This window comes from Amphiura filiformis, chromosome 11, assembly GCF_039555335.1.
Source record: "Amphiura filiformis chromosome 11, Afil_fr2py, whole genome shotgun sequence".
Classification (NCBI taxonomy): Eukaryota; Metazoa; Echinodermata; class Ophiuroidea; order Amphilepidida; family Amphiuridae; genus Amphiura; species Amphiura filiformis.
Genome location: NC_092638.1, coordinates 46,553,542 through 46,571,913, shown reverse-complemented (window position 1 = coordinate 46,571,913; position 18,372 = coordinate 46,553,542). Strand labels below are relative to the sequence as shown.

The 18,372-nt window shown below is 36.0% G+C and overlaps 1 protein-coding gene across 6 annotated transcripts in view; it reads left to right on the top strand.

Moving 5' to 3' along the window:
* The window catches only part of LOC140164908 (zinc finger Y-chromosomal protein-like), an 82,291-nt gene that overhangs the window by 49,410 nt on the left and 14,509 nt on the right, over positions 1–18,372 (top strand). For 2 of the 6 annotated variants that reach the window (XM_072188300.1, XM_072188299.1), the window contains one exon: positions 8,253–10,418. The exons of 3 other annotated variants lie outside the window; for them this stretch is intronic. In XM_072188300.1, coding sequence (XP_072044401.1) covers positions 8,375–9,838 — 1,464 coding nt within the window. In that variant the 5' untranslated portion in view covers positions 8,253–8,374 and the 3' untranslated portion in view covers positions 9,839–10,418. Of the gene's footprint in view, positions 1–8,252; positions 10,419–13,908; positions 15,579–18,372 lie in introns of those variants that run through there. One more of the 6 variants, XM_072188298.1, reaches the window with a different exon arrangement.

Sequence of the window (18,372 nt, the reverse complement as noted above, 5' to 3'; positions counted from 1 at the left end):
GATGATAAATCTACACTTTTACAGTAGCATATATACACATACTCAAGTTAAAGGCCGTGCACATACGTAAAATTTGTAATGCCTGGAACATGTGGGTATGTTACAAGCTAAGGGGCTAAACATTGCTGTTTTATTTATGTAGTTTTATTGCTGATATCAAGAGAGAAATCATCAATCTTATTGTAATGATGTGTGACAATGACTAACTGACATTCTGCCTGAAATAATCATGTGAATTAGATGATCTTGAGCAAGTTTTCATTGTTGAAAGGAATTCAATAATATTTTACCATTTAACAACTCATGTCCAGCACATGGTTTACTTAGCTCATGCAGCTATAAAGCTGCCCTTGTGAAGTAAACCCAAGCCTGGAAATAAGCGGGCGCGGGGAGCAAATTTTCCCCCGTAAAGCCACCAATTGCTCCTGGTTCTTGTAAAATTCACATGAACCAGGAACAATTTATTTTTGAAAATTGGTTCCAGTTTTTACGTAGTGCTGGAATGCTATATTGTATATGCAGAAAAGGATTTTCTATTTGAAAATTGCTCCTGTTTCTTCAAATATTGCTCCTGTTGCTTGTAAAATCCCAGTTAACCAGGAGCAATGTTCAAAAACAAATTGCTCCTGGTTCCAGTCTGCTTATTTCCAGGCTTGAGTAAACCACACAGAAAATGCAGACGTGTCATTGTTAAATGGTGAATGGTGATGAACAATGTTGATACATTATTGAATCCCTAAATGTACAGTAATATCTGACAGATGTGCTCTATACATGTATATGGAGGTGGCAAATTTAAAATAGAGATATTCAGTAAAAAACAAAACAATAAAATACAGAAGAAAACAGTCATAAAACTTAAGTATATGCTAGACCTTGGTGTTTTGTATAAGGTAATAATTATAGTAACTCATTTGTCAAAAATGCCTCCTTTGGCCTCCATGGACCAGATTGTGTCACATACATGTATACATTTTATAATACATGTACAAATTACAAGTTAAAAAAGTTGTTAAACAAAATATAAAAAAGTGTTATATGCCAATGATGTATAGTTTTTAAAAAATTATTACATATATATAATGATGTATATATATTCATGCGTAGCAGTAAATGTAAATAGAAAGAAAAATAATACTTCTGCGCTACTCAAATTTGAGTAGCGTAGAAGTATTATTTTGCTTTCTAATTATTACATGTATTGATATTTTAAATGTTATGAAGAAATATCACAATAAAACAGTAACCAAATATCAAGATGAATATTGTATTAATTTGAGAAAATCCATTAAGGGCTCGGATAGCAACGTTTGCAGTATTTTTTGTGGGACATGAGAGCACATCAGACACATCAAATTGTATTCTGAATATGAGGAATGTCCTTCTGATATCAAATAGTTTTGATTTTTTGACATTTGCGATATAATACACATTTTATGGTCAATTATTAAAAATTGATATTTTGATATTTAACAGTCCTCGAAGTAAACATTATAAATCTAATGATATGTACTTAAGTGTAAGTAGCTGGGAGGAAAAGCCATTCATCATTTGAAAATTTTTACCTTTGGTATTAAAGATACATTCCCCCACCCCAAGACCTAACAATTTTAGGTCTTATGGGGAAAGAAATGTATATTGCGAATTGCAAAAAAATCAAAAGTATTTGATATCAGAAGAACATTCATTGTATTCAGAATGCAAGTTGGTGTGTCCATAGATTATATGGTGTGTCTGATAGTGATATGCTCTCAGGTTCAGAAAATGTTGAAGCAGTTTCAGAAAATAATAATGTCATTGCTACAAGTTTCCATCCCTAGTTGTAGACCCATTCAGTGATCCCAGCGAAAGTGTAAAAAAATTAAAATTGTTTATAAATTGCTTAAAAGTGAAGGATAAGTCGTTCAAATTGTCATTTGGTATTTTTGAAATAATGAAAATGTTGGAAAACACAAAGAAGGCAGCATATTAACGAAGTTGAAGACCCATTCGAATGCATGTAGCTAATTTAGATACTGTCAGTATCTAAATTACAGATTCATGTAAATTCCTTATTTTTGTCTTAAATACACAGCTTTCGGCTGAACCACTAGCAGGCTATGTTAACACATTTATGGCAATGACAAAAACTACCAAAATCTGAATTTTGATGTTTTTTACGATCATCAGGATCAGCAAATCACTGAATGGCCTTTAATGCATGTGTATGTACATGTACATGTATTTCTGACATTGAAAGTGAATGCTTGTGATTTGAAGCTACTTATGGTGCTCTGACATGGCTCTCTGGACCAAGTGATACAAATTAAAATACTACAATGTAGTAGCTTGTAATTGACAGTTAATTTTAAAATGCATTTATTATGTATGTGTGTATATATTGGTTTTACATTTTTAAGGCAGGGGGGGGGGTGTGTGTCTCAGAGCTTGTGAAGATTTTGAAATTCAATGTGGAATGCATTTTTTTCTCTTTTGTTTCACTCAAAATATAAAATTAAAGATGCTCAACACTGTCAAAGCTGACATTCGTATATATACATACATGTACAGTAAGCCAAAGAATTAAGGTACCAGTTGTGTTCACCCCTGTATCCTATATAAAGACAATATGTCCAAATTAAAACAAGCAGCCAATACCTGTACTCGGAGCTCTTATTTAAGACCTTATTTGTTGAAATTGGTTGCGAATTAAAAAAAATGTGATCCAAAACCTAATGAAGAAACAAAATCAAAAGGTGCTGTTATATGTGTTCCAAGCAATGAAAGCACAACGTTAGTTTTAATGTGCTTATCAACGGAAGCAAAGCGTTAGTTCTCTTGTTCGCGAACACATTGTGTACATATCAATAGGGCATGCAATGGAGCAAACTGCAACTTTTAAATCGACATCTTCCTTGGGTTTTTGAATAGTTGTGTCTTTATTTCTTGAACAATTTCAACGAATGAGGTCTTAAATTTGAGCTAAATGATGCAATTATTGGCAGCTGGTTCTAATTATGATTTGTCTTTTTTAGGATATACAGGGGTGAACATAACTGGTGAACATAACTGGTACCTTAATTATTTGTCTGACTGTATAAATATACATTTGTACATAAAATATATTTTCACTAATTTAAAGTGTTTGTCACATAATTGTGAGTGGACACTACGAATGAGCCGTAAACTGTAAATTGTATTCTGAGATACTGTGCAAAATGTGTGTGAAGGTTGTATTCATAGGTGTCTCAATTAGGCGTGACATGTTTCTCATTTGGTAGCGTTTAAACCAATCAATAATCCTATTGCTGAAGAGAATAATAATCTTCTACATATAGACTCATAGCTCTAGTCTTTGTTTGCTTTGGCTAAATCCTGTTCAAGTGGTGGGTTACAATTGCATTGTATTTTCTGAACCTCGTTGACTTGTGGATGATTTGAATTATGACTTTATTACCAGCAATGTGGAAAAGGAGACCCATGTAGAACCGAAAAATGGTACCATTTTGTTGAAGGGGCAGAGTTCAACAATCCATAGCCCCGCTTCTGGATATCGTTTGAAGTCAAATGATTTACTATTTTAAAGCTTATGATATATATTTTCTAAACACGAAATAAAACAAAATTGACTGGGGCCGACTTTACGGCTGATACGTAGTGTCCAGTCACAGTTATTTGAAGATGAGGCTTTTTTTTATCATATTTTGTGCAAATATTTTGTTAAAAAAAATTGGGCCAAATTGGCTAAATTCTGTGAGGCAAATGTACATTGCAAAACAATCACACCCAGCAGCTCTGATACATCTTTTTTTGCTATTAAAACATGGAGAGTCATGTGGTGCTTTTCATTGCTTGGTTTGTTTTGGTTCCTTTGTTTTTTGGTTCACACTTCTTTGCCAATGAAAAGTACATAATATGAACAAAGTGATTGATAGTATTGCTAATTAATGTACCCTGATGACATGCCAATTTATAGGTTGCACGGGTCTTTATTCTTCGGGGCATACGAGGGCGTGCATAAATATGGGTATCATTTTCAGCCTTTTAGTATATCAATGACCCTTTTTCAAAGCCTATTTTGGTATATGAATGGGTCCTTTTTCAAAATTTTCTCAATTTTTTTTCGAAAAAATATAGCCCAATTTTTCCTTAATCTAGCCAAAATTTTCCCAAATTTTGGGAAAATTTGTAAAAACTAAGACAATTTGGGTTAAATTCTGACGAAAATTTTGACTTTTGATATATCAATGGGTCCAAAATTCTTGACAAATTGGTATATTTATGGGTCCACTTTCAAATTCTCAGCGCACGTCCCTACCAAAACCAAACTTGAGTACCCCCGGTCTTTATTACTGTGTAAGAGTATATTTAAACTTACCAGTTTTGTATTTATTTCCTTCTTTCTCTTCCTCCCTCTCTCTCTCTCCTTCGCCTTTAGGACAACCCAAACCACCAAACACCTCGTGTTGAAGAAGAGCTTGCAGAACAACAGCCAGATATTAGCAATACAATATTATATCAGTACACACTGTCATCATTATTTACCTATCTAAGGAAACACAAAATGGCATCGATTTTACATTTTTGTGATTCTTGCGCAGACAAACGTGTGAGAGAGGTGAAAACAGAACTGGAACAGTTATTCAAAAAGAAGAAACTGAATCGTCGTGAGTGTGGAATTTGCTGTGGTGCAATCATATTGAAGAAAGAGCCTGGTGAGGAGGGAATTGAAAGCCAGGAAATTTTTTTTCCATCAGACAATATTGCAGTGCCAGTGAATAAAACAGAATCCATTGAATCAGTGGAAGAAATTGCAATTCTGTCCAAAGACGTATCGGTGTCTGGAGACGATGGTAATGGAAATCTTGAGACGGTTGAAGACACTGATTATATACCATCAGATATGTCAGATAATGATCAAAGTGATGCCGGCTCAAATTATTCTGATGAAATTGAAATCAAAGCGAGCAAGTCTAAATCCACCAAAACGAAGGCTAAAACAGAAGAAGGTCCAGTCAAGAGTAGGAGAACTCTGAAAATCGACAATGTGAATCCAAAATTGAAAGAAATGATTTTAGAAGGAAGTATGACGTCAACACAATTTGCGTGCAAATTTTGTGAGAAAAAATTTAAATGGAATGCAGCTAGGATAAAAAAGTTTTCAGTACATCTTTGTGAGCACATGGAACAAAAGGATGTACTTAAGCCTTTCAAGTGTCCATTGTGTACGTCATGCTTCTGTCGCTTAACTGCTTTGAAAAACACACTCAAGCTCATAATAACCCCGTGTCCCGCCCCGTGTATGAGTGTCCACATCCTGACTGTGACCGTAAGTTTAAGAACAAAAAAAATATCAGCAAGCATGAGGAATTGGTCCACAGCGGTGTTGCTAAAGAATGCAAAGCAAAGCTTAAACGTAAGTCGTACGTATGCCAAATCTGCGGAACTGTGTTAGCATCTGCAAGAAGTCTGAGAAAACATCTGCTACGTCATGAAGGTTTGAAAGCATTCAAATGTAGAGAATGCGACAAGTGCTTTATTGATAAAATCAATCTTGAAAGGCATCGTGTGAGGCACCACATAGATACAAAAAATGTCATGTGTGAGGTGTGTGGCAAGGCTTTTGTTCTATTAGAGCAATTAAAAATTCACCGTATAGTCCACAGCGAGAGAGCATACCAATGCGAGTATTGTTCGTATAGAGGTAAACGCTCGACGGATCTTCAAGCTCACATAAGGAGAATCCATATGGAATCGTCTCAGAACAAATGTACTTGTAATGTTTGTGGGGAGACTTTTTTATCAGCACCTGCTTGTACAAGACATGAAAAGAAACACCAAGATGGATCAGATCTTGCTGAAGCTTTGTTGAAGCCATACAAATGTCCAGATTGCGGATATCGAGCGAGAAAGCCATCTGAAATTGGCATCCATAGACGCTCTCATACAGGAGAGAAAAGTTTCAAGTGTTCCCATTGCCAGAGAGCTTTTACTCAAAAGGGACAGGTAAACAAACACATGAAAATTTGCAAAATGAAATGATGCATTACTGGAAACGCTTTATCATATGGGTAGTGTGAGGTGTGAGTGACATACACTCAACAATACCTTTGTACTGGAGCCAACTAGGATGTTATTTAGCTAGTCACTGGTCATATTGAACAGGCAGTTTACATCTGGGACTGGCAAAATTAATGCTTGTAATAATGCTAAATTCTAAAAATAAGACTTGAATAAGTTCTGTGAACTCAAAACAAGACCAGACAAGTAAATCAAGGCTATAGCAAAAGCTATTTGAACTGACTGAACCCCTAAGGGCTGGAGTCTGATGTATGTTTTCAGGGTAAAGTATTGGACTGGCTTGTATAAAGTTAAGTTAAGTGTTAAGTTTTAGTTCAAAAGGTGTTTTTGGATTGTAGTTATTGAACAAGGCCAAAAAAAAAGTAAAAGATTAGTCTCAAAGCTCATGAGTGGTTTGAAAACAAATGCGAAATGCAATTTTTTTTTTATTCCCGACTTGGTATTTTTATGGTATTTTGAGAAAAAAGTCTGATTTTAGCCGAATTTTTCTGGAAAAAAATTTTAAAAAATTTTTGATATAAAAAAAAATGTCTGCATTTCTTTCTTTTTTTCAAATCGCGCGATTTTACAAATGTACACCTAAACTTTGAGACAAACCTATTTTTTCTTTGGCCTAATATATATAACCTGACAACAAGCCAGGTAGTAGCTTGTAATTGACATTTAATTTTACAAATGCATTTTTCAGTCGGTACAGTTTTTATAAATGTGTATAATGTTAATTTTGGTTTTTAAAACATGTTCACAATTGTTTTGTGACTTTTAAGGCCAGGGGCAAAAGTATATGTCCCAGATCTTAAGAATATTTTGAAATCCATTGTGGAATGCGCTTTATTTTCCATTTTGTTTTTCAACCAACTCAAAATGAGTCAAATATGTTTGAGATGCTCAAAAATTTCAAAACTGGCATTCTTGTACATTTGCAGACCATTTTGAGGGACTGTCCCTCATTTGGCGTTTACCAAAGTGAAAATGAGGGACAGTCCTGTTTTCTGAAAATTTCAGTGATGGCAAATTTAAATGTAAGAACAGCAGAAAATGAAGAAAATGCTATAGCATTCTCTTTAGTCTATTGTGATAAATTCAGACTCTGCAAAACCTTGTCTGAAGCCTGAAAGTATTGCACACCTTAAGTCTTTGAATTTGTTGGTACCTGGTCTGTGTACATGAACAAGGTTTTGGTCTCAATGTCCCTCATTCTGACTTCAGTAGGTTGGCAGGTCTGCTTTTGTGCAAATAAAATATTTTCACTAATTAAAAATGTTTGACACACAATTTTTGAATGAAATGCTTAATATTTTCATAATTAATAAATTGGCCAATTTTCCTACATGTAAATGCGCACTGTAAAACGAACATGCCTGGCAGCCCTGACACAAACTTTTTTTGCCTAATGAAAATCTTGACAATCATGTGATACTTTTTATTGTTGTTTTTTCGTAGTTCTTTGCCAATATAGAATAATTAATGGTCTAGTATTAGGGATTCAATCATATTTCATGTTCCTCACCGATAAACAATGATGTGGCCACATCGTCTGCATGGTTTGCTTCGCCGATGGATTCTCCTTAAGTGAGCTTGTAGATCTGTCAAACTGAACGAAGTAAACCACACAGACGCGCCAGAAGCGAGTTGTTAATCGGTGATGATCAACGGTGAAACATGATTGAATCCCTTTTAACAACGAAAACAAGCCTAATATGCCTAATCTTATCAGAAGATTTGTGATTTCGCTGTTGATATCAGCAATAAAGCTAATGAATAAAGCGGTAATGTTTAGCTGCTACTTCCAACATAAGAGAGTGTGTGTTTACGCATAAGTTCCAGGCATGACGATTGACGAAATTTAACACGCTAATGTGTAACACGCACAAGTAACCTTGCGTTCGCGCTTTCGCTACTGGACTGTGGATTCATCACCGATTAACAATGCTTGGACCCTGTACAAAGCTATAGGAAGAGTTGTTGAATTGTGAATTGATAATTAATACTTCCCTGATCAGTTTGTAGGTTGCGTAGATCTTTCACAGGAAAAACAAATTACTGTGTAAGAGTAAATTTCACTTAAATCAGTCTTGTATTTCTCTTCCCCCTCTCTCTCTCTCCTACTCTTCCCTCTCCTACTCTCGCCTTCTCCTTCTCTCTCCCTCTCCTTCTCTCTCCCTCTCCTTCTCTCTCCCCCTCTACTTTAGGACAATCCAAGCCACCAAACACCTCATATGGAAGAGCTTGCAGAACAACAACCAGATATTAGCAATACAGTACCAGTACACACTGCCATCATTCTGTACTACCTATCTGAAGAAAACACAAAATGGCATTGGTTTTGAATTTTTGTGATTCTTGTGCAGACAAACGTGTGAGAGAGGTGAAACCAGAACTGGAACAGTTGTTCAAAAAGAAGAAACTGAATCGTCGTAAGTGTGGAATTTGCTGTGGTGAAATCAAGTTGAAGAAAGAGCCTGTTGAGAGAATTGAAAAGCAGGAAGAATTTTGTCCATCAGACAATGTTGAAGTGAATAAAACAGAGTCCAACGAGTTGGTGGAAGAAATTGCGAATGTGCCCAAAGATGTATCGGTGTCTAGAGATGATAGTGATGAAGATCTTGAGATGGTCCAAGACACTGATTTTATACCATCGGATGTGTCTGATGATGATCAAAGTGATGCAGGCTCAAATTATTCTGATGAAAATAAATTGAAATCGAGCCAGTCTAAATCAATCAAAAAGAAGGACAAAACAATGGAAGCTGCAGTCAAGTGTAGGAGCAGATTGGAAATCAATGATGTGAATCTGGAAGTTAAAGAAATGATTTTAGAAGGAAGTATAACGTCAAAACAGTTTGCATGCAAAAAAAGCAAGAAAAAATTTAAATGGAAGGCAACTATGATGAAAAAGTTTTCAGTACATCTTAGTGAGCACATGGAACAAAAGGAAGTACTTAAGCCCTTCAAGTGCACATTGTGTACATCCTGCTTCAGTCACTTTGCTACTTTGAAAAAACACACTAGAGCTCATAATAACCCCCTGTATGATTGTCCACATCCGGACTGTGACCATAAGTTTATGTATAAAAAAGCACGAAGCAAACACGAAGAATTAGTCCACAGTGGTCTTGCTAAGGAACACAAAGCAAAGCTTGGTGTTGCCAAGGAACATAAGTCATACGTGTGTCAAATCTGCGGACTTGTCTTAAAAACTGCAAGAAGTCTGGAGAATCATCTGCTACGCCATGAAGGTTTGAAGGCATTCAAATGCAGCGAATGCGACAAGTGCTTTATTGATAAGAAAAGTCTCACTAGGCATAAAGTGGTACATGCCGATGCAAAAAATGTCATATGTGAGGTGTGTGGCAAGGCTTTTTTTCTATTAGAACAATTAAAAAAACACTGTATAGTCCACAGCGAGAGAGCATACCAATGCGAGTATTGCTCGTATAGAGCTAAACGCTTGAAGGATCTAAAAGCTCACACAAGAAAGATCCATGTGGAATCGTCTCTGAAATGCACTTGCGATGTTTGTGGGCTGACTTTCTTATCAGCACCTGCTTGTACAAAACATAAAAAGAAACATCAATGTGGATCAGATCTTGCTGAAGCATTGCTGAAGCCATACAAATGTCCTGATTGCGGATATCGAGCGAAAAAGCCATCTGCAATTCCAGTCCATAGACGCTCTCATACAGGAGAGAAACCTTTTAAGTGTGCCCATTGTCAGAGAGCTTTTACTCAAAGGGGACAGTGTACAAAGCACATGAAAATTTGCAAAAAGAAATGATAAATTACTGACAATTTAAAAGCTTGATCACACGGGTAGTGTGAGTGACATACATTTCAACAACTCTTCTTATACCTTTGTATTGGAGCCCTCGGCCAACCGTTGTTAATTGGTGATGTATCTGCAGTCTTGCAGTAGTGTATACAATACATGTATGCGAATGCATGCACATGTTTACATTAACAGTGAGCACCTACACATTTGTCGTGCATAGAACTTATGTGTGTATTTTACAAGCTGCATGCTCAATTCATTATTTTGGAAGAAGCTGTTTAACATTGCTGCTTTATTATGTAGTATTATTGCTGATATCAATAGAGAAATCATCAATCTTCTTCTTTGAGTGGTAATGACAAACTGATATTCTGCTTGAAATAATCATTTGAATTAGACAATCTGTATAGCTTAATTGTTTTCATTGTTGAGGGATTCGATAACAGTGGCGTAGCCAGGATTTTTGAACCGAGGGGGCACAACTTGTAAATGTACCGACGGAAATATTTTTTACCGACGGAAGTTGTGATTTGTTGGCCCAAAAAGTTTTTGCATGGTTTGAAAAAGTAAAGAGCAAAAAAAAAAAGGGCGCTACTAACATAAAAACACATTATTTTTATGTATAATTCACAGTTTGCATCATTTTTTACAATTCTACCCTTTTTCTGTCACCCTGGTTGAAAATTACTCTATTGTTAACCCAATTTTTTTTTTACCAATTCCTTCCGTCTGCCAATGGCCTTACATGAACCGGCCAGCCATGACAAGCAGGGGTGCACGGCCCCCTGCCCCCCCACTGGCTACGCCACTGTTTGATAATGGTTCACATCTGGGTGGTTTACTTGGCTCTGGCAAAGGAAACTATGCGGAGGCATCATTGTTAAATGGTGATGAACAATGGTGAAACATAATAAGTGTACAGCCATATATAATGGAGAAAGAGATGGTGTAGAAATAAAAAGTTCAGATGCACACAAAAACCCTGATATTGCCATAGATTTGTTTTTGAAGAAATATCGCATCAAACATCAAATATTTAAGACGAGTAATGTATTCATTATATCCATTAAAAAAAAAAAGAACTTAAGCAGACAAAAATATTAGATACAGAAGTAAATTGCAATATTAATCACAGAACTAAACACAGGGCACCTTTGGGAAGTATGAGACCTGCTCTCACAAAATGAGTGTTTTAAAAGTTGCAAGAGAGTTCCTGGTTGCTGAGTTGATGTTCTTTTATATTTAACGGCTTAACGCCCACCAGTGCAAGCTAGTAGTATGTCCTTTGTGATTGCTCCATTCACTCGGTCGGACATCCGGGAACATTGTCCCCTTTGCACAAGCGCGTGCATAGCAACCAGCTCGAGAAAGGGGCGCTGCACATGCGTACACTGGTTTTACAAGGCTATTTCCCCTTTGTGACGTCAGCCCGATCAAGAGAATTGTGTATCCTGTACTCACAAAGGATATACTACTGGCTTGCAGAATGTCCCATTCAAAAACACATATTGCTTCATAAAAAGAACACCGACTCGCAAGCCAAGAGGTCTCAAAACTACCAACTTGCAACTTTACACTCATTTTGTGGGAGCAGGTCACATATCGTGTTGTATTTGAATTCTACAAATGGGTATACAAATAGATAATGGGCTATTCCAGTTGAAATCCATACACCCCCTATGAGAGATATGACCTTAATCTTCCACACAGGGAGTGTGAATTTCAAATAGGGTTACCTGAATGGGTGACTCAATTGAAATCTACACCCCTGTGTGGGAGATTAAGATTGTGTCTACCGTAGGAGGTGTAAGGATTTCAACTTGAATAGCCCGATGAAAATACATCTGCTGATTTGTATAGGTATATTCATGTTGCATCTGTTATGTATTTGTGTGTACTCCAGCAATTAAGTGAATGTTTGTGATTTGAAACTGCCTATCGTGCTCTGATGTCACTCTTTAGTCTCTATTTGGACCAAGTTATATAAAGTACTATACCCAGCAAACAAAAATGTTCTTAAAATGTTATAAACGTGTTATAAGTGTGTTTTCATAGTATTCAAAATGTTTTGCATTTAAATGCCAGGTTATATTAAAGGTTTTTAAAATGTTTCATATGAAAAAACACTACAGCTACATTTTAATTATATGTGACACGATCTGGTCCATGGGGCCAAAGGCAGCAAATTTGAAACTGAGATAAAGGTAAAAATATGGAGTAAAAAATAATAAAATACATAAGAAAATATTCATCAAAAAACTTAATAACTTAAGAACCAAGTATGCTAAACCTTTGGTGATTTCAGTAAATGATATCCTATTGTATGTATAATGTAAAAATTACAGTAGCTCAATTTTCAAAAATGCCTCCTTTGACCCCCAGATCGTGTGCACATATCAAAATGTTATTATAAAAAATATTTGTCAAACCTTTCTTGCAAAATATTTGGTCAATTCTTTAATAACATTAATAACATTAAGTTAAATTTATTGATTCTTGTTTTCAAAAGGTGTTTTTGGAACGTTATACGCTGGCGAAGTTACGTAATAATCGGATTAACTACCATAGCAATAGGTGAAAACAATTTTTGAATATACCGCGCTACACGCGGTACCTCTGCATTGAACCATATCATGCTGATTTCTTGCACCTGTAAGATTAGTATCTTTGAAAAGACCAGTATTGTATTCAATCTACGATTGCAGACATACACAGGTGATGAGTGTAACCTGCTTGTAGTGCAGCGATATGTTCAAAATTGTTTTCACCTATTGCTATGGTAATTAATCCGATTAATTACATAACTTCACCAGCGTATTAAATCGTTTTATACCCTTTATTTAACCTGACAAAATGTTTTCTGTAAAACATTTTGTGTTTGCTGGGTAGTAGCTTGTAATTGACATTGCATTGTAAAATGTATAATTCGGTCAGAACAGGTTTTATATACATGTATAATGTTAATACTGTAAAACCTCATCGACAAGCATATAGAGTGCTTTTGATGAAAGCTAAATTAATCCAGGCACCATCCATCGACAAAATTATAACATTTTGTAGTTTTAGCAAACTAATTACAGATACATGTAAATACAAACAAGTACTATTGTTAGACCAATAGTATTGGCATATTTGCGGATGTTTCATATTAATTTATCTTTTAACAAAAATACTCTTTGCTTGTAGATGAGGTTTTACTGTATTGGTTTTTACATATTTTAAGGGCGGGGGCAAAAATTATGTCCTTGTGAAGATTTTTAAATTCATTGTAGAATGCACGTTTGACTTTATTTTCCTTTTTTTTTCAATCAACTTAAAATCAGTCAAAATATGTTTGAGATGTTTAAAACGTTCGAAAACTGACATTCTGTTATATACATTTTGTGCAAATAAAATTTTCTCACTAATTTAAAATGTTTGTTGCACAATTGTTATTTTGAATTAATTTAATTTAATTATTTGCAGTTTTCATTCTGAATGAATGCCATTAACCCAAATACTCATTCTGCAAAATATCACACTAGAATTTCAATCTGGTTTGATATGAGAGCTGAAGTGTGATATTTGAATCCTAATATTGGTCAACCAAAACATGTCACTGTTTCGTTCATAAAATCCAGAGTAAACGCCTCAAATTTCACAGGGTCAATGAAAAAAATATGAAATTTCTTCTGGTACCAAAATTTATACTACTTCCGGTAAAATGTAGGGCCATGGGGATGAGGCTATTGGCGATCGGACCATGTCCCTTTAAAATGTTTTTACCAATATTTTCAAAATAAATAAATTGACCAATTTTTCTAAATGGGCACTGAAAATCGAACATGCCTGGTAGCTCTGACACATACTTTGTTTTGCCTAATAGAAACCTGGATAATCATGATACTTTTGATTGCTGTTTTTATTTTGTTGATAATTAATGTCTCCTATTGACGTCATCAGTTTGTAGGTTGCATAGATCTTTCACAGTAAAAACAAATGACTGTGTAAGAGTATATTAAACTTAAACCAGTTTTGTATTTCTCTTCCCCCCTCTCTCTCCTTCTCTCTCCCTCTCCTCTCTTTCTCTCCTTTAGGACAATCCAAGCCACCAAACACCTCATGTTGAAGAGTTTGCAGAACAACAACCAGATATTAGCGATACAGTACACACTGCCATCATTCTGTACTACCTATCTGAAGAAAACACAAAATGGCATCGGTTTTGAATTTTTGTGATTCTTGCGCAGACAAACGTGTGAGAGAGGTGAAAACAGAACTGGAACAGTTATTCAAAAAGAAGAAACTGAATCGTTGTAAGTGTGGAATTTGCTGTGGTGAAATCATATTGAAGAAAGAGTCTGTTGAGGAGAGAATTGATAACCAGGAAGACTTTCTTCCATCAAACAATGATGAAGTGATTAAAACAGAATCCATCGAGTCAGTGGAAGAAATTGCTATTCTGCCCAAAGATGTATCGGTGTCTAGAGAAGATAGTGATGGAAATCTTAAGAGGGTCAAAGACACTGATTTTATGCCATCGGATGTGTCTGATGATGATCAAAGTGATGCAGGCTCAAATTATTCTGATGAAAATGAAATCAAAGCGAGCAAGTCTAAATCAATCAAAAAGAAGGACAAAACAATGGAAGCTGCAGTCAAGTGTAGGAGCAGATTGGAAATCAATGATGTGAATCCGGAAGTTAAAGAAATGATTTTAGAAGGAAGCGTAACATCAAAACAGTTTGCATGCAAATTTTGCAGGAAAAAATTTCAATGGAATGCAGCTATGATGAAAAAGTTTTCAGTACATCTTAGTGAGCACATGGAACAAAAGGACGTACTCAAGCCCTTCAAGTGTCCATTGTGTACATCATGCTTCAGAGGCTTTACTACTTTGAAAAAACATGCTAAAGCTCATAATAACCCCCTGTATGATTGTCCACATCCGGACTGTGACCATAAGTTTAAGTACAAAAAAAATATCAGCAAGCATGAGGAATTAGTCCACAGCAGTGTTGCTAACGAACGCAAAGCAAAGCTTGGTGTTGCTAAGGAACATAAGTCATACGTGTGTCAAATCTGTGGAGTTGTCTTCAAACATGCAAAAAGTTTGGATATTCATCTACTACGCCACAAAGGTTTGAAGGCATTCAAATGCAGCGAATGCGACAAGTGCTTTATTGCTAAGAAACATCTCACTAAGCATCAAGTGATACATGCCGATGCAAAAAATGCCATATGTGAGGTGTGTGGCAAGGCTTTTGTTACATTAGAGAAATTAAGAAATCACCGTATAGTCCACAGCGAGAGAGCATACCAATGCGAATATTGTCCATATAGAGCTAAAACCATGGGGACTCTACAAGCTCACACGAGAAGAATCCATATGGAATCGTCTCTGAACAAATGCACTTGTAATATCTGTGGGCTCACTTTTTTATCAGCAGCTGCTTGTACTAAACATGAAAAGAAACATCAAGATGGATCAGAGCTTGCAGAAGCTTTGCTAAAGCCATACAAATGTCCAGATTGCGGGTATCGTGCAAAAAAGCCTTGTTTAATTCGCATTCATAGACGTTCTCATACAGGAGAGAAACGATTCAATTGTGACCATTGCCAGAGAGCTTTTACTCAAAGGGGGCAGTGTACCAAACACATGAAAATTTGTGAAAAGAGATGGGAAACAAATGTACATTGACACATTTTTGGAAAGGTGAAAAGACTGCATTTTGTGTTGATACTGTACTGCTTGCTGTTGCTCATGTAATTTTTAAATTACTTTTAATTGTAAAATGCACATTTCAATGTTATAAGTGTTATACATTATATTGTGTTTGATTTTACCCACTCCCCATTCCAGAAAATTACAGCACTAATTTTTTTGGATTAAAAAAATATTACCGTTTTGCCAAATGAAACATAGCTAAATCCTAATCCTTTAGTTGGTTCTAACTGGCAATACAAGTCAAATTTTAATAATGTTTGCAATTTGAGGGGAAATGGTCCGAAAACATGTAATTTTGCATGTTTACTTACAATATTGTAGTCACAAAATTGTAAGACTTGGCACAATTCTAAGCGTTCAAAATCTTGAGTAAGAATTAGCTCACAATTTTAACATTATACAATTATTTCTGGTAATTGTTCATGAAAAAGATTGGAAAATGTGTTTTCCAAAAATTAGAATGCATAAATTGAAATTAGTCTTTGTTCAAGTCTTTGGGCTTGATTGTCACAGAATACGAAAAAGGTCGAAAAATTGCTGGGTGTTATGCTGATGTCTTGGGGAGGTTGTACTTTGAAGTGGGGATGGTTATTTAGAGAGTTCAAATATGGTGAGTTGTCATGTCATTGGGAGAGTTCAAATAAGGTTGTCACATCATAGTGGTACGTTTGTATTGGTTTTAAAGTTGGGATGATTTTTGGGCAATGTTGATGTATTGGGGATGTTTCTACTTTGAAGTGGGGGAGGGACATTGTAGAGTTTAAATGTGGTGAGTTTTTACCAGTCACCAAATTTGAAGTGCTTTGGTAAACTTGGGGTGTGGTGTGTTCTGTTGATGCATAAATTGGGAGTGTTTGTATATACTTTGAAATGGGAGGAAGGTAATTTGGAGAGTTCAATGCACCAGGATGTGCACTAAGTTATCACCTACACTACACTGAATTGAAAGAGTTATATCCGGGAGTTATATTTTGTAAAGGTTGCAATGTGGTATATGTCATGTTGATGCCTTGGGGATGTTTGTACTTTAAAGTGGGGGGAGGGTCATTTGGAGAGTTGTCACCTTCTGCATATTGGGAGAGTTGTGTAGATATGTTATAGGATGTGGTTTGTAAACATAAACTCTTCCAATATGCTAAAGGTAGCTATACATATTTGAACTCTCTAAATTACCCTCCCCACTTCAAAATAGAAACCTTCCCATTACATTGACATAGCACACCACATCCCAACTTTACAAACAAAACATCCAATATGCTCAAGGTGACAAATCGCCACTTTGGAACTCTCCAAATGACAACTCACCATAGTTGAACTCTCCAATTGACAACTCGCCATATTGGAACTCTCCAAATGACAACTCACCATATTTGAACTCTCCAAATATCCCTTCCCCACTTTATAACACCCCAAGAACATCAGTAACACTTTTCACCTGGGTGTATTCCAGTGGCGTAGCATGGGTCATCCGATTGGGGGGGGGGGGGCACCGACCATGATTGGGGGCACCGGGTCTGATTGGGGGGCACAAGCTGTTTTTTGCAATTTTCCTATGGGATTTTCTAAATTTTGCAATCGATTGGGGGCATGTGCCCTATGACGCTATGCCACCTGTGCATTCCGATCATGGCAATTGGGGGAATTTCAATCTATATCATGCATGAGGCTAAAGTAGAGAAGTGTGAAGTCTGGTTAATATTTCTGGCTAATATTCTGTTTAATAATTCCAGTTAAAATTCTGGCTAATTTGTTCTGGCTAAAATTTCAGGCCTGACATTAAAATTTCTGGCTTATCTCATTTAAATATTTCGGCCCTTTTTCAGGTTAGAATCAGGCCTGATTTCATTTCTGGTTAATATTTCTGGCTAATATTCTGTTTAATAATTCTAGCTAAAATTCTAGCTAATTTTTTCTGTATAAATCTTTCTGGCTAAAATTTCAGCCGTAACATTTCTGGCTAATCTCATTTAAATATTTCGGCCCTTTTTCAGGTTAGAATCAGGCCTGATTTCATTTCTGGTTAATATTTCTGCCTAATAATTCTGTTTAATAATTCTAGCTAAAATGCTGGCTTATTATTTCTGGTTAAATTTTTCTGGCTAAAATTTCAGGCCTGAAATTAACATTTCTGGCTTATCTCATTTAAATATTTCGGCCCTTTTTCAGGTTAGAATCAGGCCTGAATTCAGTCATTATTTCAGGCCTGATTTCTAGCTGAATTCAGGTTTAATTCAGGCCTGACACTTTGGTAAGGGTGGTTGAATCATTCTTTAGTGTGATGCTAGGCAAGCTGTGGCTTCATTTGGACTTTCAAAGGATATACTAATACTACTGGCTTGCAGAATGCCCCATTCAAAAACACATTTACTGTCTTGAAAAGGTGTGCATCATATAAGAACACCAACTTACATGTACAAGCCAGGAGGTCTTGAGAGTCAAGACTACCAACTTGGCAACTTTACCCTCATTTCTTGGGAGCAGATCACATAATCGTGTTTTGTATTTGAATTCTACAAATGGGTAAACAAATAGATAATGGGCTATTCCAGTTGAAATCCATACACCCCCTATGAGAGATATGACCTTAATCTCCCACACAGGGAGTGTGAATTTCAAATAGGGTTACCTGATAGGGCAACTCCAATTGAAATCTACACCCCACCTGTGTGGGAGATTAAGATTATGTCTTTCATTGGTGTTTGGATTTCAACTGGAATGAAATGCATGCACTTCCATGTGCAAAGAGACCGCTGATTTGCAGCATGGAAGTGTTTGTACATGTAGGTATTACAGCCTCAGTGGCAGTTGAGATTGGATTAAGCACTTCCTTGCT